We start from the raw sequence: 23292 nt of genomic DNA on the forward strand, positions 1-23292 counted from the left end.
TCTTCAGCAGGCAACAAACATGGCACGTAGCCTTCAAGATTTTCTTGTGTCATGAAGTGATGTGCCAGAATCTGTTTTAAATTCATGTGCAGTGGTTGGTGACTATTTGGAACGAGCTTTTATGTCTGGATTTGTTCAGAAGAAAATCACATACTTTTTCAAGAAGTGAGGTTCTGGAACAATGTGTAGACTTGCTGGTACAATATAAAAATAGATTTTCTGAAAACACCTGTCAATACTGTAACTCATAATGGTATTTTGAAGTTATATAGATCCTGCAACGGATATAACAGGGCAGGTGACCTCGTAGTTCTGCCCCTAGAAACAGCAGTAACTAACGGATATAATATTAGGTGCGTTTAAGAATTGACTTATTTCAGTATAACAAATTAATTTCAGAGGTCCCCAAAATTTTGTTATACTGGTATTGTACTGTATAATTATACACATTTCATTTTTGTGATGTTTAGCCAAATTGTTGATGGTTCATTCGTTCCCGGATTTTCCGTTTTTTTATGTTGTACGTTTTTTTCCCTTGGTCCCTCCAAAAATGGAGAATTGAGGTTCCACTATTTCTGAATTACATTACTAAACTAGGGACATATAACATATAACATTAAGGCTGATAATGGCCAGCCAAGGCTATGTCTAATAACTAAACAAATGTACAAGCACACAATTGACATAAAAACAATTGTACAAATACACAATTGACATTAAAAATCTGGGATGAACTATGTGTAAAATTTGAAAAATAAAGTAGGGTCTAAATTCTTAGCATCTGGAGTATGGTCATCATCCAAACTCTTTCTTGTGTTAATATTCATAGAATTGTTAGTTCCATCACTGCTAATGATTACAATTTCAATTGCAAAATGGGAACTGGTAAATGTTGATTCTGTAGTCAGGTTGTCAATCATCAAATCTACTTGAGTGGCAGAAGCAGTAAGCAAGCCACTGGATGCCACTGTGAATAACCACCAGCTGACGCAGAACTGCTAGATGGTGTTTCCACATCAACTGATGTTAATAAAGTGAAATGTTCCCATATTGCTATGCTAAAGAAATCAACAAAAACATTAGGCCTACCATGCCCAACCAATTTCACCCTCGAATCATAAATTTGTCCAAGGTACCATTGAAGGAAGACTAAAGTTCCATTTTAGCTAGGGGTCCTAAACACAATTGGCCTAATTTTAACATTCTAAACACAGCCATCACTACAACAGTAGAAGCAGAATTAGCCATTAGCAAATTGCCAGCAGATAAACAAGACGAAGTAAGGATTGAAGCAAAAAAAAATAAAATTAAACTCAATTCTTAACCCAAAAAACAATATTAACTCCCGCAATTCATCCCTTACTACTCATGACGACAATAGCTACAAGGATTCGATTCTCATACAGAAGCAAGTACATGCTCTCAAAAAGAAAATCAATGATGATAATCTTATAATTACGAAAGCAGGCAAAGGTAACACTACAGTCATAATGGATAAAAACGAATATGTAAGCAAAGCAAATCAGTTTTTTAAAGATAGCTCATTCTCTACACTAAAGAAGGACCCTACCCCAAGAATCCAACATCAACTTAAGCAGACCCTCAAGAATACTTCATATCTAGTGACAGATCAAGAAAAAACTAAATTAATTAATATGAACCCAGGTTTACCCACCGTCAAAGCCCTCCCCAAGATACAAAAAACCGGCGTCCCCATTCGCTCAGTCATCAGCTATAGACCAAGTCCGTTATATAAATCATCACAATTCATTCAAAGATTTTTAAAAAGGAACTATTATTTTTCGTTAAACAAATCCATAAAAAAAAATTAAAGAATTGATCGACAAATTTAAAAAGTTTAACATTCAATCCAATTATTCTCTCCACTCATTCAATATTATAAACATGTATCCTAGCATACAAATCTCCAAGGTATAACCCATCGTTCAAAACAATTTAAGCAAATACAGCGGCCTAAGTATATTAGCAATACAGGATTTTGTCTCTATGCTTAAATTAGTTATAAGCAACAATTATTTCACTTTTGATAATGTTATTTATTAACAAGAAGAATTGGCTATGGGATCGCCGGCCTGGGGTATCTTAGCCAAGATTTACTTAGATTTTTTGGAACACACCAAAATTGATGATAATAATTATATAAATAACTTTGATAACATCGTTTTCTGGGCAAGATACGTAGATGACACCATAGTAATTATGGATGAGAGCATTACAGACTCCGCTACCACCCTCATTAATCTAAATAACATTGACCCGCATATAAAATTCACACTTGAATCCAAAATTGGACGGAAAATTAATTTTTTAGACTTTACTATTATCAGGCACACATGCTACTTAAGATACAAATATTCAGAAAACCCACCCAAACAGTCACTACAATCTGTCAAGATTCTTCACACCCCCAAATTCACTAACGAGCAGCGAACAACAGCATGGTGTTCCGAGCCTTCAGTGTTCCAATGTCTAAAAGAGACCTTAAAAATGAGTTGGACACCATTCGTAATATAGCTAAATCTAATGGATACAGCAGTTTCTTTATTGAAAGAATAATCAGTAAATATAAATGTCGTCCCTCCACCACTTTGAAAAAAGAAACAAAACAACTCCTCTCTTTCTGTGTTTATGTTCAACGAACAAATTCACAACGTCACCAACATCTTCAAAAAGCACGATGTAAAAATAGTTTTCAATACCAACAATAGGAATGCACATCCATAAACAAGTTCAATAGTTTTTCAAAATCAGGAATATACAGGATTATTTGCAACAGTTGTAATTCTTCTTACATTGGACAGACTGGGAGGAACTTTAATATAAGGTACTTGGAACACGTCAGTGCCCTGAAGTACAATAAATTTTCAGCTGTAGGACAACATATGCATGACTATAATCACAAATTCACAGCCATAAAACAAGATATGGAAATTCTCAAAATCATCAACAAAGGACCCCTCCTTAACATTACTGAAAACTGTTTCATATATATAGATCAATATTTTAATCCGAATCATAATCTTAATGACATTTCAGTAAAGCCAAATATCCTATTTGACCTTCTAATTTCCATTTTTAGAAACATCAAACCAACAAGTCATAATTCAGTTTTTCATACTATTCACAGCACCTTTCCTCAGCAGCCATCTGTTTTCCCACATCCTTCAGCCCTGCCTTAATCCTCTCCTCTGCCCCTCCACCGCCTCTTATTTCTCCGACCTCTTCCCTTGCCCCGCCCCTTCCTTTTCCTTTGAATCTCACAACCGTTAGTATGAGGCATACAACAATAGGCCGCGCACAACATGCTGCAACAAGAGGCAAGTCTCATATAACCTATGCCATTTGACTAACATGCTCTCTCCTTCAGTTCATTAATTTTATCTAATTTTATCTATCATTTATTCAGGTTAACTTCATGGACACCGCAATGAATTGCGAATTTATACCAGCCACAAATTAAGAATGTGTCAGTTTTAACCCATATTTTCATGTGCTGTCCTACAATATCCAATAGCATTTCAGCATGATTTTAACGAGCACTACGGGAACATTTCATTTTATTTACGTTGGTTGGTGTGGAAACACCATCTAGCAGTTCTGCGTGAGCTGGTGGTTATTTACAGTGGCATCCAGTGGCTTGCTTACTGCTTATACCACTCAAGTAGATTTGATGATTGATGACCTGACTACAGAATCAACATTTACCAATTCCCATTTTGCAGTTGAAATTGTAATGATTAGCAGTGATGGAACTAACAATTCTATGAATATTAACACAAGAAAGAGTTTGAATGATGACCATACTCCAGATTTTACACATAGTTCATCCCAGATTTTTAATGTCAATTGTGTATTTGTACTATTGTACAATTGTTTTTATGTCAATTATGTGTTTGTTCGTTTGTTTAGTTATTAGATGTATTACATTAAGGCTGATGATGGCCAGCCAAGACCAAAACTAGTCCCTAGTTTAGTAATGTAATTCAGAAATATTGCATATTGAATAGTTGGACCATTACAACATTAATTTTATAATTATTATTGTGATCACAATTCAGTACAGATCAAAACCATGAAGTTTAAAAACTATGATGTGCTTTTATTCTGCCAGGGTTGGTAGTGGAATCTAATTATCATGATTGACGGGAATGACGTCACATGCCACTTTACGTTGGCCAATAGGAATGCAAGTAGCTACTTTAGCAATGGAAAATGCCGTGTGCTACTCTTCATTAGATTATAAAAGTAAATGTATTTCTGAGGGCAGGATGGTGGGTTTCTGGACATCGCAGTAAACACATCTCTCCTCTGGCACTCATTCCAATTTCATTAATTCCTACTACCTTATAATGTTACAAAACTTGGTTTATAGTCAGCTTTTTTTGCCAAGAAATTATCTTGCTCATAATTTAGAAAAATGGTTGACTATATTATTAACCCCTCAGCGCCGACCTCTGTACGTGGTATAGCCCCTCTTTTCTTCCGTAGCCGCCGACCTCTATACGTGGTATAGACCCATACATGGTTTCACATTTACGGCTATAGCGCGAAGAGTTTTGGAGTTACTGATATGCAAATTGTTTTGTTTCCAAGAAGACATTTTCGGGTTTATCAGTGTTGTAAATAAGAATTGAAAATTCGTTATAATGTAGTTGTTTTTGCAAGGATAATTATTTGTCAAATAAGTCTGAGCACTAATCTCTTACTTCTTGAAAAGTCTGTTTGCTTCATTCTTTCCCACAGAATAAAATAAAGAAATGATGATCTGAGAAGTTAGTCTTTTCGTGTGATGTTCTTTGCTCTATTTGTACATTGGGAGTGCGGTTTATTTATTATATTTATCTTTATTTCTCAGCTTGTAATGTTTTCGTAACTCTCCACGAGCGCTCTGTGTAGGCATCAGTTAGTGCTGCTTTCTGTCATACGATACGAGAACCAGTTGTTCATGGTATATATCTCGTTTGAAAGACGATGTCTCGACCTTTTATCTGAAATATGTATCGAGTTGGTTTGTTTTGTCATAAATGTTATTCCCCTCATTCAGTTTCGCCCTGCTGCTTTCGGTCTCGCTGCAGCTTCATCAGTCCATGTCACGCACCGCGCTCAGCCGTGGTATGACTGACAGTAATGTGCTTGAAATATTGTATAATTTAGATGAAAGTTTGGTCGGAAGTAGTACGGATAGTATAAGCAGCAGTGATAATGAAATAGATGATGTAACAGTGGTAAATGATGAGAGTGACGATGAGGAGGAAACAGTATTTGGGAATTTCGTGTAAGAGACTATAGATAATTATACAGGTCATAGAGAAGTTTTCAACGGTGAATTCTGATTGCTAAATTCTCTAATAATACTCACACAGGTCACATAGACAAATATTGAGCAATTACCTTATCGGGTTCAGCTGGTGAAAGGTTTGTTTACAAAATACGCTCGGGACGGAGGGGAACGAAATATTCAAGGCCGGCGCGCACCAGATAATACAGTTCCAAGGTTGCAGGAAAGATATTTTATCAGGAAATTAGCAGCCAAGAGTTGGAAATCCAAACCTCAGAGACATTGTATCCTGTGTTCAAAACACGGCGAAAAGAAGACGTCAGTGTACTGCTACCAGGAGTGTGACTTGAGTCCCTGTCTCAAAGAGTGCTTCGAGCTCTATCACACGGAACTAAATTACTAAGGAAATGTGAAACAATTATGGAATTATCTGCATGTACAGAGTACTGTCGTTAGGAATTCCAAATTTCGTGAAAATCGGGCTACTCTTATACTTGTAGTAACGCTTTAAGTGAATCAATGTATTTCAGTTGCGCATAGTTGAAATCTCATCTGGCCGCGGGGTAGGAAATTATTTAAATGGCTGTGATGCTGAGGGGTTAAAGGTTTGACCCTATGGTAGGTAAATTACTTTGTTTTCACTTTGCTGATGAACATATTTATTTACCGCCTTGGGAGCCAAGGTCTGCTATGTTCATTATATGACCACTAGGTTTCAACTCACCTGATCACTTAACTGGGATTGGGTGTGGAAGTTGACAGGTACCGTGATGCTGCATTGAGTGAAACGCTCGCCCACTTCTGTAACAGTTTGTTTTACACTTGGTGTAGGACGTTTGCTTTGTGTGTGCTTGTTTTATAGTTCATATAACTCGTCTGTTGTGATGGAAGTATTATTCATATAACTCTTCTTGCTGTGAACATTCCAATATTTTTCATAGCGACAACTATGTTTCAGATCAGTTTCATTACTGTAAATATAGGAGATTCCTTTTGTTTTGTTTGCATATTGTTTCTTGATCTAAAGAAACCCTCAAAAGATTACTTATCTATTTCTTTTGAAAGGGCTCTAAGATTGGCAACCGTGCAGGACATTTGTCAAGTCCTTCTAGAGCTTTCTGATGATTATCCAGGTCTTCAACCTAAATTCTATGAGGAGGAGGAGGAGGACAGAGAAGAGGACGATGATCACGGACACATAGGTGTGGTGGAGAGAGAAGAGGATAGTGATACAGATCAGTCAGTGGATTCGGGAGCAGGTGAACCTGACAGTAACGGAGATGATTTCAGATTTCATTTGGTAAAGATTTAGACACAATATGGTGTAGGTGTTTTTGAACCAGGCAAAACTAAGTCGAAAAATACAAGTATATTAGCTACACTTTTCCAGTCTAAAATGTGTTGCAAGGGATAGTAGAACTGAACTTGATGCGTTTCTAAAATTCTTTGATTACGTTATCATTGACAATATCGTTTCATGAATTCATATTTTTATTGACAAATTACGCTCCACCACCAAATTTGTGGGAGAGACTACAGTGATAAAACTAGAAGAAAAATAATGGCTCCTTTTGAGGTTTTATTCCTGATCGGAGTGCAAAGAAGGAAGATGCACTAATGCTGAAGAACTATGGAAAGTAGATGGCACTGGTATGCTTATCCTAAGAGCTGTATTCGGTCTCAAGCCTTTTTTTTGTTTTTTTGCTTCGATAATGTGCACACTCGTTAAGAACCACAACAGTGTGATAAGTTAGCAGCTATTAAGAATAGCATACAAGCTTCATCGATAATAACTCTCAATTGAATTAATTGCATGCTCGTAGGATTTCGAGGGCGCTTGGTTTTCATGCCGGATATGCCAAACAAACCAACCAAATACGGCATATAATACTGTATATGCCCTGTGTGACAGCAAATCATATTACACATCTAATTTTGAGCTGTATTGCAGAATTCAGAAACCAGGTAATTTTGTGACGTCCAATAAACTATTTGACATAGCAAAAATGATTGTTACGATACAAAATTCGAACTGAAACATTACCACCGACAACTATTACTCCAGTTATGAGTTGGCAACGTATCTGCATGAAAATGGCCTTACATTTTCCCAAAAGATGTGCATTTCATTGTTATTTTGTAGGGGCCGCACTCCATGCAATGCATGCCCGTTCGTGTAATTTCTCAAGGCACACCAACCAGAGGGTTAAACAACGCCAACCGGAGGATTAAACAAAAGTTACTTCAAATTTAATTTTGAATATTTTTTTGTCATCATACCTTTTTTTGTAGAATCAGGTCTGAACAAAATCATTTTTTACAACTGTTGATCATATTAGCTACATTTCAATTGTTGCCTTTCAGGTGTCAGATGTTGTGGTGATTAGGGAAAATAAATTTATGTCTTACATTATGCTTTGTTTGTGATGCTATTGCCAACATTATCATTAATAGTTTCCTATGAAGGGAAAGTTTGTTATATTTCTGTCTGCTATAGCTGTGAATGAAACTTCAAATCATTTTAGAGTACTTGATTCTTAACCCTTTGGAGTTCAGTTACATTTCCACTCACATCTTCCGCAAGGCCAATTCAAATTTAGGCAAATGCGGGAAGAAACACACAGATATTTATTTGTTACAATAACCACTTGGAAGTAAATCTGTACTAAATTGTCGATCAGTCCACAACACCAATAGTAATATTTTGTCATCATGTTGTACTTTCAGAAATACTTGTTGGAATGGAGTCCTCTGCTTTTTTTTTTGGCCAGCTTCAACAGAAAAGCCTCTCCTTTCTGTCACCCTTCACAACCCTTTGCTTCCTCGTCGTCTCGGGCATCAGTGATGTTGTATAGCTTCCCATTGACAAAATTCTATAAAAAAAGGTAATAATAATAATAATAATAATAATAATAATAATAATAATAATAATAATAATAATAATAATAATAATATGGTTTCTGCTACACTATGTAGGCATTTTCATTTGGCACCATCTAGTCTGCCTTGCATCACTCCAGTTTTCTCTACCAGATGGCAGAACAAAATGGATCCCTCTTGGATGATTTATGGCTGAGTTTTAACCATACATCACTAACCATTTGTCTGCTGGAAGACTTATGGGGAGATGAATGTTCTTCCCCCACCGTTCCGGTAACATTTTTTGCTTTTCCTTCTCAGTACCTTTCTCAGCAGGTGTCCTAACATGAGAAAGTGTGAAAGTTCTTTTGTGCCTAATTTCATTTTAGTGTTACGGAGCTGCCGTTGGTCTGAGGAATGAATGATTAGTAATAACATGACAGAAGATTATAGAAGAGACCCAACATTGCCATCTATGTATTTCTTTCTACATAATCAACATGTTCCTGGTCAATGGTTACATAATATACTGCCACAATATTCTGAGAAAAGGCGAAAAAAGTCTCACAAATGACCTATGCACAGCAGGTGAGTGATCTGATTACGCCTCCCCTTCGGCGCCGGTTTATGCAGCCAACTTTGTTGCGGCTGTTGAGAGCAATGTTAGGTGATACTCAAAGTAAATGCTGAAATACACAAACCTGAACAAGAGCAACCGTATGAGTAGAAAGTATGTGTCTTTTCTCCTTCAGAGTTGCACACTCACTTCTTTTGCTCTGCTTGCAGTCGGGCAGTAACTGGTGACCCCAAATCAAATAACTGAATATAGTGTTAGTGATATATAGCTAGTTAAAAGCAAATAGACATACCTTAAAGTTAATAATCATTTGCGAATATTAATAAGACATGCTTAAAGTAGGACATAAAAATGCACTTGTCAACGAAGCCGCTGATAAAAAAAACATTATCCCATGTTTGATTTCACATTTTCAATTTTACAATTTCAGTTTCATAATGGTCATTAAGTGTAACGCTGATTGATGTTTTCGGAGAAAATGCAATGGTAGAGAGATTGAACTCAGAAGAGCATGACAGAAAGAAAGAGAAAATTTGTGCCATTTTCTTCTTTGAACATATTGAAATTGACGTTTTCTTAGTGTATTGGTTACGATGGAGATGTGCAATGACCGAGAATTGAACAAGTGCTCTCCATGTAGTAATGACTTTCAGGACTTCAATAATAGAAAGTATGCTTTTATATGTGTATTTTTAAGCTTTGGTTTACTTTTATTCTGTGCCTAAAGTTGATAATTGCAGGTATTGGTAGTGTCATTTGCGTAGTCCCACGGACGAATGGTTGGTCTTGGGAGAGGTTAGTAATCAAGGGTTAATTAATTCTGTGGAGGTCTTGTTGATGTCGACATGGTACGATACAGAGTGCTGAACAGAATTTTTTCTTGCACTTCCAAAATCCAACTATCTTTGCAGGGTTTGAACCTCAGACCTTGAGATCTGGAGGCCGACACTCTACTAGTGCTCTACAGAGCGAGTTAGTGCGATGTTAAACCGCCAGGGGGAAAAAAAAAAGAAAAAGAAAAAAAAGGATGTATCATCGTTGCCCTGGGAAAACTGCTGTGACAATATTTTTGGAAAATACTGACCCGCAGCGAGAAATCCTTGGCAGTATTAGCACAATATTGAATCTTAGATGACAGAACCTTACCGGCCAAAGTTCTAAGCCAAAATGTTTCACATAGCAGTTTTCGCAGATCCAATAACAGACCATTTATATTGGTACGGCGATATGACGTTAACCTTAAGGTCCAGATTTTTATGATACATGTTATCTTTTGCATCATAGTCATTGGTAACTTTTGCACAAATCCTGGCTTACCCCAGATTATAGAAATCTTCTTGTCATTCTTTGCCATCTTGTACTTTTAAGGTTTAAAAAAACTGTATACTTTTCTGCCATTTTGAACAATTATTAATTTATTTTTCGTATTTATAAGTCATGTTTCTTTCTTATACATTAGTATTTTAGTAGGTTTTATGCAATTATGTAGAGTACCAGTAATCAACATGCTTGAATATCATCGGTGCCTCTAATAAGCTTTAATCAAAACTGATAGCTTGCAGGCGTTTCAATCTTGCCCCGATGTGGCAGCAGGATTATCAGTTGGAATACCATACTTCTCCCAGACTCTGGCTAGTACTTGGTTCTGATGCAGCTGTAAGCCACATTTCTTGCACAATGCAGTGGCAATGCTTTATGGGAGATGGGTATCATCTCCATTTACTGTGAATGCCTGCCTAAGCTATCACAGTAAAGAACATGGTTCCTTACAGGAAACCTAATTTTTGATGAAACATGAATTTACAGAGGTTTCAGTATGTATAAGGCGTGATCAAAAAAGTTTCTATTTGAGGAAGTTACTGGTGCGGACATGCAACGTAGTGCGACTCCGATGCGGGTATATAAGCACAGACATGTAGGTAAAGGGATTAGTGTGGCAGTCATGTCGTGCCGAGATGCATGTGTTAAATGTGGCCACGTGAACTATGGCGAAGTTATTACCAAATGTATTGAAACAGGACCAATGTGCTGTTATTCTATTCTTCGCTGCCGAAGGACAAACACCGGTGGACATCCATTGGAGAACGAAGACTGTGTATGGGCAGCATGTCTGTCAAAAACCACTGTTTTGGCACTAAATTCCATGCCTGTCGATCTGGGAGGCCAGCCTCATCCATTACGGACAACAAGTGGGCAGTGGATTAGGCGAGCACTCAAGCACCCGCCCTATAATACTGATCTTTCCCTATGCGATTATCATGCCTTCGGTCCCCTCAAAAAGGCTTTGAAGAGTAGACGCTTCTTGTCAGACGAGGATGTGCAGCAGGTGGTTACAGACTTCTTCACAGAGCAGGACATGCTGTTTTACCACACAGGGATCTTCAACCTCGTGCGTTGGTAAGATGAGTGCCTCAATGCTCAAGGCCGTTTTGCCTGATCGGCATCCCGATTCAAGGCTGTACGACTGTTGAACAGAAACCTTTTGATCGCCCCTTGTAGTTTGGAAACTTTAAAATAAAGAAATTTTCTCCAACTGTCATCAGCACTCTTGGAAAGTGAATACATTTGGTAAATGACAAGGCACTGCTCTTGTTTCTCTCAGTCAAGGTCCAAGCTACTGAAGCATACTGATACAAGATAAGTTGAACACAGGGTCCTCTTGCACGTCACTGGTATTTTTTCATTCCGTGCAACGTCTCTAACACACAGGTAGAATCTTGTTGGCTGCTCAGTTCTTCTTTATGTCCTAATAATGATGACATGCAGATGCTCAGTTATTCTGCATGTATAAACTGCATAACAGAAAAAAACGTTCCCTGTATAATTTATTTTAAACTTACAGTTTTGGCCACTTGGAACATGGTTAACACTTGTAAGCCTTGACGGGCTGAGTGGCTGAGACGGTTAAGGCACTGGCCTTTTGACCGCAACTTGGCATGTTCGATCCTGGCTCAGTCCCGTGGTATATGAAGGTGCTCAAAAACTTCAGTCTCGTGTCGGTAGATTTACAGGCATGTAAAAAAACTCCTGCGGGACTACATTCTGGCATCTCGGCATCTCCAAAAACCTAAAAGTATTTAGTGGGACGTAAAACAATATTATTATTATTATTATTATTATTATTATTATTATTATTATTATTATTATTAGCCTTTCTGGATTTCTAATACTCCTTCATTGTGGTGAAAAATACAGTTCTTCATTCTTTAGACCACATTGTGCCAGTTCTTCTTCTCATTCTTCCTAGTAGATCCTTTATCCTGTGCACCAGGTCCTGAACTTACTTCTTGAACCAGTGCCTCACTCGTTCATTTTAAGTATTTTTGAAGATATTTAGGTATTTATTAGGTTATCAAAACATAGGCCTTAATTATCATCATTTTTGTGTTTGACAGAGATCAAGTGAGGGTGCAAGCCAAGACCTACAATCCAGTGAGGATGCAATTCAAGCCCGAGAATCCAGTGAGGATGAGCCTCTACCCACAGTCCAGTACGGATGCTAGTCACGACCCGCAATGCAGTAAGAATGGAAGTCAAGACCGTGAAGGTGATTCATTATCAGCAAACTGTGTGGAAAAGCCACAAGACATTGAAACCACACCAGATATCGAATATTTCAATATAAAAATTGAGCCAGATGTATTCAGTGAAGAGGCAGATGCTGATACTGATTCACGTGAAGCATGCAGACTTGTAGAGACATCATTACTTGATGTTAAAACAGAGGAGGACCAGTCTTGTCACAATCTACCGTATGAGGTAAGGCCAGAGATAACTTAAATTATTTCCTTCAGTGAGAACCCTTTTTTCTTCTTTTTGATGAGGCTGTGCAAACCTTAGTCTGGATTATTTAAATTCTCTTCTATTCAATAAGCAGGCATTGTTCTTACAAGGAAGAGTAGCAGAGCTATTGTTGAGAATCTCGAAGAAACCCACAGCATAGAACAGCAATGGGTCCAAAGCAAAGTATGCAACATTTTACAACCGGCTGCAGCCCCCAAACAAATGGCAGAGCCTCCCTCTAGGAACGCTGTAGTACTGTTATGTTAGTCTTTGTAAGCTCGAACCGATTGCTTCGGCGGAGAAGAACGGTGCACTTGAAACAGGACAAGAATTCAGTGTAGAACCAAAGTTGATTTGATACTAGCAAAACCAAAACGAAAAATAATGACCACTCCAGAGACCAAACGATCATTTTGGAGACCCAAATTTGGGAAATTTCAAGATGTTAAAAAAGGCTTGCTAGAATACAGTAAAACCTGTCCTCAGCAGAAACCCGAGGAACCAGAAATTTTTTTCCGTTGTATGCAGGATTCCATTTCATGAAGGTGGTTAAGAAATAAAGGTGGTTTTTTTTTTTTTTTTTGCTAGGGGCTTTACGTCGCACCGACACAGATAGGTCTTATGGCGACGATGGGATAGGAAAGACCTGGGAGTTGGAAGGAAGCGGCCGTGGCCTTTATTAAGGTGTGAAAATGGGAAACCACGGAAAACCCTCTTCAGGGCTGCCGATAGTGGGATTCGAACCTACTATCTCTCGGATGCAAGCTCACAGCCGCGCGCCTCTACTCGCCTCTACGCGCACGGTCAACTCGCCCGGTAGGAAATAAAGTAAAAATCATGAGTACATACCTCTGTTAGATAATCCAGCAGTAGATTTATATGATTATGGGTGGCACTAGATACAATAATGACACTAGTCACACACTTATATAGACTAGTTCATCAGCTGTAACACAAATCTGTTCTTGCTTAGTACTTCCTCACAGTGCACAGTGGTACAGTATATAACTTATTTAGTACACATTAAATGTTTTATAGAAATAACATCAATAGTAAAACTCTACAGTACTGTCATTTACTTCTTACAATAATCCAGAATTGTACTCTGGACACAACTATCCCTGGTAGAGATCGGGCCAGCTAGGAAGACGTCTGGGAGCATATGCGCACTTTGGACTATCCCGCGTACCGCATCCCCTCCTAACAGAGCTCCTGCTACAAGGACAGTTCATTGCATAAGTTTACACTCAGCTGTCGCGCGCTGCTTTCTAATATCTCGTTGTGTAGTAACTGTGGTTAGTGGTGATGTACTTTAGGTCTATCTGTGATCGTATGGAAGGCGTTAATCGTAGCCTGCATCGTAAGGTGCTAAAGAATCAGACTCGGGCAGCAATCTTGAACGTTATAGACTTTATGGAAAGGGAGGCAATGGAAGAATAGTTCGTGATAGATTGTAAGAAAGTGCAGGAAAGAGTTGCAGCAGCTGTTAGAGTGTCAGAAAGTTCTGTGTCACGAATTAAGATTGAAAAGCGATAGAATTAGGAAATCCTATGGATAGTCTGTTTGAAACACCAAACAAAAACAGAATGCTCACAAAGAATATTACTGGACTGGACAACTTTGACGAAGGTGCCGTACATCGTATTGTTAACAATTTTTATTTAGATGAAAAATGTTTATCTACAGTTTCAAAAATTTGTGCAAATTTAGATAAAGACTTAAAGTTTAAAGGATCCAGTACTAGTGTCAAGCGAATCCTTCGGTCATTAGGATATTGTTGGAAAATAACTAACACTAACAAGTGCATCCTACTGGAAAAACATGACATAAAATACAAAAGATTTGTTTATTTTACAAAAATGCTCATTGTCGGGCAGAGGATAGGCCTATAGTGTATATGGATGAAACCTATATGCATACGTCCCAATATCCAGCAAAGGCTGGTCTGATAATTCATTATCTGGTATATCAGCGCCCATGTCAAAAGGAAAAAGACTTATAGTTCTACATGCTGGCGGTGAAATGGGTTTCATCGAGAATAATCTGGAAGTCTGGCAGCAAGAGTAGCGACCACCACAATGACATGAATAGTGAAACAATTTTTTAAGTGGGTGAAAGATATGCTTATTCCTAATCTTCCACCTCGCAGTGTTCTCGTGATTGACTACTCGTCATATCACAACAAGGAAGTAGATCATGCTCCAACCTCCAGCTCACGTAAAGTGACAATCTCCTGGCTAGTGAATGGGAACATTCCACACCATGAGACGATGTGCAAACACAAGCTTTATGAGCTTATCAAATTGCATAAGCCGGCACACAAAACCTACGTCCTAGATGAACTCAAGATTTGTTTGGTTAATCTACTAGATTTCATTCTGAGGAGAAGACGACCGTAAAAAATTATCCTCCTTCGCATCGTATCTCAGAGTTTTTCAATTTTCTTGTAGTGTGTTTCATTTTGGATGTACAGTGTATTATCTTATTATTATTATTATTATTATTATTATTATTATTATTATTATTATTATTAATAATATTATCAAGTTATTTTACATGACGTGGCTCAGGTTATGAAGCCTGGTGTTATAGCAAACCATATTCTACACTACATCTACAGCGTCGTAAAGTTAATTTTACATCATATTATCATTTAAAATAAGGACTACACAAATTGATACACGAAAACTATTTTGACAGCTACTGTAATAAGCTACTATAATCCTCATCATCATTATTTCTTCGCTCCAGCAAGCCAGGTGCGGTTGTGTACGAGCCTCCTCCAGTTTGTTCTATCCATCCACAGATGCTGCTCATATATGCGACACTAGTTCACATGTCTAATTTCAAGGTCCTTCATTATCTGTTTTTCACAAAAATCACAAGGTCTTCCTCTTGATTTCTTCCCAGGAACATTGTGGTCAGAGTATGTTCGAGGAGTCCTGTGAGGGTTCATTCTTTCCATGTGATCATACCATTGCAATCTCTTCACTTCTAAAGTCCCCAGCAAGCTTCTTTCCAATCCAAGCTGTTGTTGGATATTCACATTCCTTATTTTATCCGTTTTTGTTTTTTGTAGACAAGAATGAAGAAACTTCATTTCTGTTGCCTGAAGACGATTCTTTGTTGGTCCAGTAAGTGTTTCTGCTTCCAGGCTATACGTCAATATATTTTGTACAAGCTGATCTTGGAGACAAACGGAAATGTTTCATCCCAAAGTATTTGACGTACAGCGTGATAGTATTTGGAAGCTTTCTGTATTCCGTTGCTAATCTGCTGATGTATGGTATTGTCTGATGACAGAAACAAACAAACCAACCCCACGGCACTACAGCCCTTGAAGGGCCTTGGCCTACCAAGTGACCGCTGCTCAGCCCAAAGGCCTGCAGATTACGAGGTGTGGCGTGGTCAGCACGACGAATCCTCTCAGCCGTTAATCTTGGCTTTCTAGACTGGGGCTGCTATCTTACCATCAGATAGCTCTTCAATTCTAATCACATAGGCTGAGTGGACCTCAAACCAGCCCTCAGGTCCAGGTAAAAATCCCTGACTTGACCAGGAATCGAACCCGGGGCCTCCGGGTGAGAGGCAGGCACGCTACCCCTACACCACGGGGCCGGCGTCTGATGACAGAACACTACCTAAATACTGGAAGTTGTCTACAATATTCATCTCCTCATCTCCAATTCTTAGATGAACAGTTGGAGAGTTTCTACTCATCACCAAGCCAACTGTCTTAGTTTTGCTGATTTTGAGACCTAAGGTTGTAAAAGCTTCATGCTAGAGATCTAAGCTACTATAATAAGAGGTTAAATTAGGTTCTAACTCCTTAAATCTTTCCATCATCTGTAACACTTCCAAATAAATTCATTTCGGCTAGGTATGTCTGTAATTTACAGCTAGAATGTAATTCCGCTAACTGAAAATCTGCGGAGTGTTACATGTCACTTATAACAAATATTTTCGGGTCAACTGTATGTCGCCACAACATTGAGCGAGAAGGGGAAGTCATCGTTCTTGATCCCACAGCTCTGCTTTCTCACTTGCACTCTTCCCCTCACCAGGTGTCTTCCTAGCTGGCCCGATCTCTAGCACAGTTATCAATTAACCCCTTGATGATGACCTCCATATGTCGTATAGACCTTTTGTTCATGTGCTGCCGAACTCCATGCGTGGTATAGACCCCTGCAGACCTAACTTCATTCTGTTGTAGCTTGTAAAGTTTTAAAGTTGTGGAGATGGAAATGGTATATCTTTGAGGTGAAGATGTGAAGGTGTGTTTGAATCAGCCCAAATCAGCGTTTCTTTTTTTTTTTCTAACGTGTTTAATAGTCTGATCTCTTTCTGTTTGAAAGCATATAGGCTTAAATTTCCACTGCATTCTAGTGGATGTGTGTTCCATTACAGGATTTTTTCTTATGTAGATTGATAGTATAAATCTCCATCTCTTCACTGATATAAATGTTGATATCATTTGGTAATAATTCCTATAATTCTTTCAACCTCTTACGACTTGTAATTACTTGACTCTCTGTCACATTGAAACACTATATTGCGTGGCAAAGAAGCATTGCACAGCGCACTTTGTATGAATGAGAAGTAATTAAGTTTTAAGAAAACAGACTATAAAAACACTACACCTGACTGAACTGAGCAAAGCAAATGTAGACGCATAACATAAGGAATGTGAGGGCATGGTGTGCGCAGTCAAATAATGGACGACAAAACCCGCCAAATTATACGCCTTCTTTCTCACAAACTAATTGAGGTGTATAAATGCAAACCCCCAGACATTTACAGTTTCCTTGTTTTTCCAGGAAACGAAAAAACGAATAATTAATTGTACACTGTTATAAAGTTTATTTTACCAAAACAAGAAATTTAAAAATACATTTCTAAGTCATGTCATACCATTCATTTCCAAGAATTATAAATTTCTTCAAAAATATGGACTAAATGAAGGAAATGCCTGTGTTTGCTTCTAAACCAACGTTGGTTGAGACAGATGTCTAGCTGTTTATTACATTTTTTTTTTTTTTTTTACAGAAATACTAAGTATAAAAGTTTGATATAGTTTCAGGTATATTTGTGTATCACAAATGCATAATAATATAACATATCAATAACAAAGTCTAACCATACGAAATAAAAATATAATTTTAAAGCACTCATTTATCAATATCCATACCATAGAGTACAATAATTCAATGTTTTATATTCTGAGATCTGCTACCTCAATTTGTGGTTGGCAAATAAAGTCATCCACCTCCACCTCATCATCCTCCTCATCCAACCCCATCCCTTCTACTGGATCTCTAACATCCTTGTAGAACCGAAGATTTTCAAACTATCTCCAGACTTCACCAAAATGCTGCTTCGGCAGTGAATCTACAGCAGAAGTCTTCTCCTTTTTTACAGGTACTCCACAGTTCAGAATATCTGGCCTTACCATGGCAGTAGTCTTCCCTTTCTTAAAGACTGGCTTTGAAAAACCTAAATCAGACCTGTAAAAGGTTTTCTCTCTAATTTTTACATTTCCCTGAGAGCGGCTGATAACCATTCTCTTTGCCTCATTGAATTTGCAATGCTGCTGTCCTGGGAGTTTAAGTTTTTTGTTTCTTTTTTTCCAATCGTAGATAGTCGTGTCTCTGCCATGTTCTATTACAGTCCCATATTGTTTAAATGTATCAAAATGATCTTCCTTGTTTAGAATGGTTGCTCTTTTTTTTCCAGCGTTTTCTCTATTTGGCCGAATACTCTCTCAGCAGGTAAATAGCTGTATCCTGCTACAGGAAATATTAATTCAAGTGTCTTGATGGAATGTGGTGCAGTACTAAGCCATTTGAAACACATCATGTGGTACACCAACAATCGAAGAAGGGGGTAATCAAACAACAGGCGGCCCAGCACCGCAACCCAGGTCTTCGATTGTTAGCACAACCACCAAAGAGATAAGAGGCGCCTCCCAGCGCGAAATCATGCCAACTAATGAGGAAAGGGCCTCGATAAAAACACCAACACAGGATAGGGAAGCGATGGAATCGGGGCAAAACCAATAGGCCGATGACCATAACAGAGGGTGGAAGGAGTTAAAGGATAGAACAATTAATTACAATAACTCACTGTCACACTTAAGGACCAAATTTTAATACTATTTGAGAAAATCAATATAAATATATAAAACAATTTGAAATCAATTATTTTTTAAAAGAAAAAAATAATAACAAGGCTCTTTTTCAAAAGAACTACCACACCAAGCGGGGTCACCAAGCTAGAATGTCTACAACCTCAACCAATTAATAAGGTACAATAAGATTTTCTAAAAGAAATTAACTTGAGTTGACATTTAAATGTGAATCTCATAACAAAATACTGTTCGAGCTGGTTTTATACCTTAGGTGCACCTTCCTGGGTACGCGCGCCCCTTCCATTTACCCATTTACAATTTATCAATTTGTTATTAAACAATTTAAAAGCAAACAGGCATAACTACCATAAATAATAAATAATTACATGGTTTGAGATACCTCGGTGAACACGGAAGTGTTTTAAATGAAAACATCTATCCGCATCCCCAAACAGAACGATAATGTCATGAAGTAACATAAGGGTAGGCTAAAAATTAAATAAGAAAAGAATCCACGTTAAAAAAAAATTGAAAGGAAACAATCAAAAGGTAACACAATAATATTAAAGAATAACACTCATCCCGTGACCCAGTTCATCACACCAATGGCGTAAGTTCACCACACAACAAGGAGCGTCAGAACATCTTGAGTATTTTTACAACACAGACTTACACTGCGACAATTCGCGCTAATCAAACCGTTATCAAGATAACAAAAGACGGAAGCATACCACAACAATGCAGTAAAATGGAGGGCAGCTTCAGAAATAGTAGCCATCAATCAAAATTTAAAGGAAGGAAAACTTGAATAATAATAAAATGGAGAGAGCTTATGGTGTCACCAAAGATATCTACAATAAAAGATGCCTATCCAAAAATGCAAAAATAAGGCATTACAACACAGTAGTGAAGCCAGAATGCCTATATGCAAGCGAATGTCTGGCATTAAACTATAATTTAGATAAACTAGAAATACTAGAAAGGCGAATCATGAGGAAAATATTAGGCCCACAAAACACAGCAGAAGGTTGGAAATTACGAAGTAATGCTGAAATATATCAAAAAATAGAAAATATATCAGATGTAATGAGGAAAAGGAGACTTATGTTTTTTGGACATTTATATCGAATGCAAGATAGTAGATTAACCAGTAAGATTTTCAGATATTTGTGGGGTAAGAAATCAACGACAAGCTGGGTCAATGAAGTAAGAAAGGATTTAGAAAAAAACAATATAACAACAGAAGAAATAAATAATAGAGAAGGCTTTCGGGAAAAAGTATTGAAAATAGAAGGATTCCAAGGTAGGAAAGTAAGAAAGACTGGTTCAAAGTGGTCTGAAGACAGAAAGAAGAAACATAGTGAACAGATGAAAGCGTACTGGAAGAAAAGGAAAGAACAAAGAAGAAGGAATTGAAATTGGCACGTGGTCCTCTGGTGGCCCATTCGAAAGAATAATAATAATAATAATAATAATAATAATAATAATAATAATAATAATAATAATAATAATAATGTTAATTGCAAATGAAGAAATTGAATTAATAAAAGAAAATGGAATTAAATTCAACCCAATGCACCCTTCAGTGTTCACTTAGGTGTAAAATCTACAAACATTACATGAATTTGAATATTCAGTGGCCTTTATGAGGCTAATCATACATACAGGCTATACACATTGTAATAAAACGGATACCTAGTTTCTTTTCTTTCCACCGGGAGAAATTTAAAATTAATAACCTCCCAAAAAGCAAGTAAACTTATCTCAGCTCCTATTAAAAGAGCAGGTCATTTTAAACCACATGCTAGCAGTTATATAAGTGGTTTAAACTACATACAAGTATGTCCCTCCTCTAGGAACCATGTGACCTTGCCGCGGTGGGGAGGCTTGCGTGTCCCAATGATGCAGATAGCCGAGCCGCAGGTGCAACCATATCGGATGGGTATCTGTTGAGAGACCAGACTAACGAATGGTTCATCGAAAGGGGGGTAGCAGCCTTTCGGTAGTTGCAAGGGTGGCAGTCTAGATGATTGACTGATACGGCCTTGTAATAATACTCAACATGGCTTAGCTGTGTTGATACTGCTACACGGCTGAAAGCAACGGGAAACTACAGCCGTAACCACCTCCCGAGGACATGCAGCTCTCTCTGTATGAATGATGTACTGATGATGGCTTCCTCCCGGGTAAAATATTCCGGAGGTAAACTAGTCCCCCATTCGGATCTCCGGGTGGGGACTACACGAGAGGGGGCGATCATCAGGAAGATGGATACTGACATTCTGCGAGTCGGAGCGTGGAATGTTAGAAGTTTGAATCGTTGTGGTAGGTTAGAGAATCTGAAAAGGGAGATGGATAGGCTAAAGTTAGATGTAGTTGGTATAAGTGAAGTACGTTGGCAGGAAGAACAGGATTTTTGGTCAGGCGACTACCGAATTATCAACACGAAATCAAACAGGGGTAATGCAGGAGTTGGTTTAATAATGAATAAGAAAATAGGGCAGCGGATAAGCTACTATGACCAGCATAGTGAAAGAATTATTGTCGCCAAGATAGACACCAAACCAATGCCCACCACAATAGTGCAGGTCTATATGCCTACTAGTTTATTTATTTATTATTTATTTATTTATTCCTGACTTACATTTGTGGCGAAGTTAGGGCTCACGGCCCTCTCTTACACTTAACCACTATAAATAGAATTTAAAAATGTAAACATAAAAGTAAGACATAGAAATTCTAAAAAGAAATAATACTACACACGGATAATTCTAAGACTACCGGTAAGTTAGGCCTACATATCAGTACAGCAATTAGTGTGATAATTACTAATAATAATAATAATAACAATATTAATAATAATAACAATATTAATATTAATAATAATAATAATAGTAAATGAAGAAAACCCATTCACACAACATACACACAATGACTCACACAACTCAGTTTTATGTTACCAGGAAAAACTTTCTGCAGGCAGATTTGAATTTATGAGAGGAAGTAAGGTGCCGAATGTCCATTGGGAGTGTATTCCAGAGTCTCGATGCGGTAACTAAAAAGGATTGATTGTAGGAATTGGTTCGACTTAGTGGAATTTCAAGTAAGGAACCAGAACGGGTACTAATTTCATGGAATGAGGAAAGGAAACGAAAATTAGAAGAGAGGTAAGTAGGAGTGTTCGTCGAGAGCACTTGGTAAACAAGTGTCATTAGGTGATAATTCCTTCGTTCATTTATGCGTAGCCATTCCAATGTTTTGAAATATGGTGTAACATGAGTGTCATGTCGCAGTTGGAAGGCATATCGTATGCATGAGTTTTGTGCTCGCTGAAGTCTCAAAGCTTGTTCAGCATTTAGATTGACTAGTACTGTATCACAGTAGTCTAAAATTGGGAATAGTAGTGCTTGGATTAATTTTAATTTAAGTTTTTGAGGAAAAGAATTCTTGTGACGTTTCAGGGGATATAGAGCTGCATGAACCTTTCTACATACATTTGTTACGTGTTCATTCCAGGTCAGATTCTCATTGATGGAGATTCCAAGATTAGTTACATTTTTAAGGTACGGTACAGCAATGTCATTGATTATGATTGGAGGAGGATTGATATTGCTTATTACATGTAATAATTTAGAGTTTCCTATGATAATACTTTGTGTTTTACGAGGATTTAGGAGTAAGTGGTTGTTTTTAGCATAGGCGGTAAGCCTTTTAATATCCGAATTAATGTGCTGAACTGTTTCATGTAAATTGTTTGTAGTGGTGTGTTTGTATATCTGCATATCATCAGCATATAAGTGGTAGTTGCAATACTGAAGTGTGGAAGATATGTCATTAATATGCAAGACGAACAGTAATGGCCCTAGAACAGACCCTTGAGGGACACCGGATGATTTTACAGCCCATTGGGATCTTTGATTGTTTACCACTACGCACTGGCGACGATTTGTAAGGTACGACTTAAAAAAATTAAGGGCTATCGGGCCGATATGCAGAGAGCGTAGCTTGGATAATAGTATGTCTATATTTACCGTGTCGAACGCACTACTAAAGTCAAGGAGTGTCAGTATCGTCACCTGCCGTTTGTCCATTGCTAGTCTTATGTCATCTGTTACCCGAAGAAGTGCAGTCGTAGTACTGTGTCCCTTTCTGAAGCCAGATTGCAATGGGTCAAAAAGAGAATGCCTGGTTAAGAATTCTACTAGCTGCTCGTGTACAACTCGTTCAAGAACTTTCGAGAGAGGGGGAAGAATCGAAATAGGCCGGTAATCAGATGGCGCATTTGCTGTGGTACCGGTATGCTTTAATATTGGGGTTACTAGAGCATCCTTCCATGCAGTTGGAAACGTCCCGGTGGTGAGACAATGGTTTACAATGTGGGTAATAATTGGTAGGACCGCGCCAATAATGTTTTTTATAAAGCCTATTGGGATGTTATCTGCTCCTTTAGCTTGTGACTTAACTGAATTTAAAATACGCTTTACATCATTTACACTGACAGAGTGAAAAGAGAAATTATTTTCGTTTTCTGTAAGGTCACTGATTATTTTATTTAGATTGATATGATTTTGAGGTTGAGATTCCTTTATTGGGTTAGTTACGAAGTGAGAGTTAAGTGTATCGAGAGATATAGTTGGTATATGTGGC

The 23292-nt window shown here is 37.8% G+C and overlaps 1 protein-coding gene across 1 annotated transcript in view; it reads left to right on the top strand.

Moving 5' to 3' along the window:
* The window catches only part of LOC136883195 (uncharacterized), a 112968-nt gene that overhangs the window by 71148 nt on the left and 18528 nt on the right, over positions 1–23292 (top strand). The window contains exon 4 of the mRNA XM_067155387.2: positions 12131–12494. Within this exon, the coding sequence (XP_067011488.2) occupies positions 12131–12494 (364 nt within the window). The remainder of the gene's footprint in view (positions 1–12130; positions 12495–23292) is intronic.

Source organism: Anabrus simplex, chromosome 11, assembly GCF_040414725.1.
Source record: "Anabrus simplex isolate iqAnaSimp1 chromosome 11, ASM4041472v1, whole genome shotgun sequence".
NCBI classification, from domain to species: Eukaryota; Metazoa; Arthropoda; class Insecta; order Orthoptera; family Tettigoniidae; genus Anabrus; species Anabrus simplex.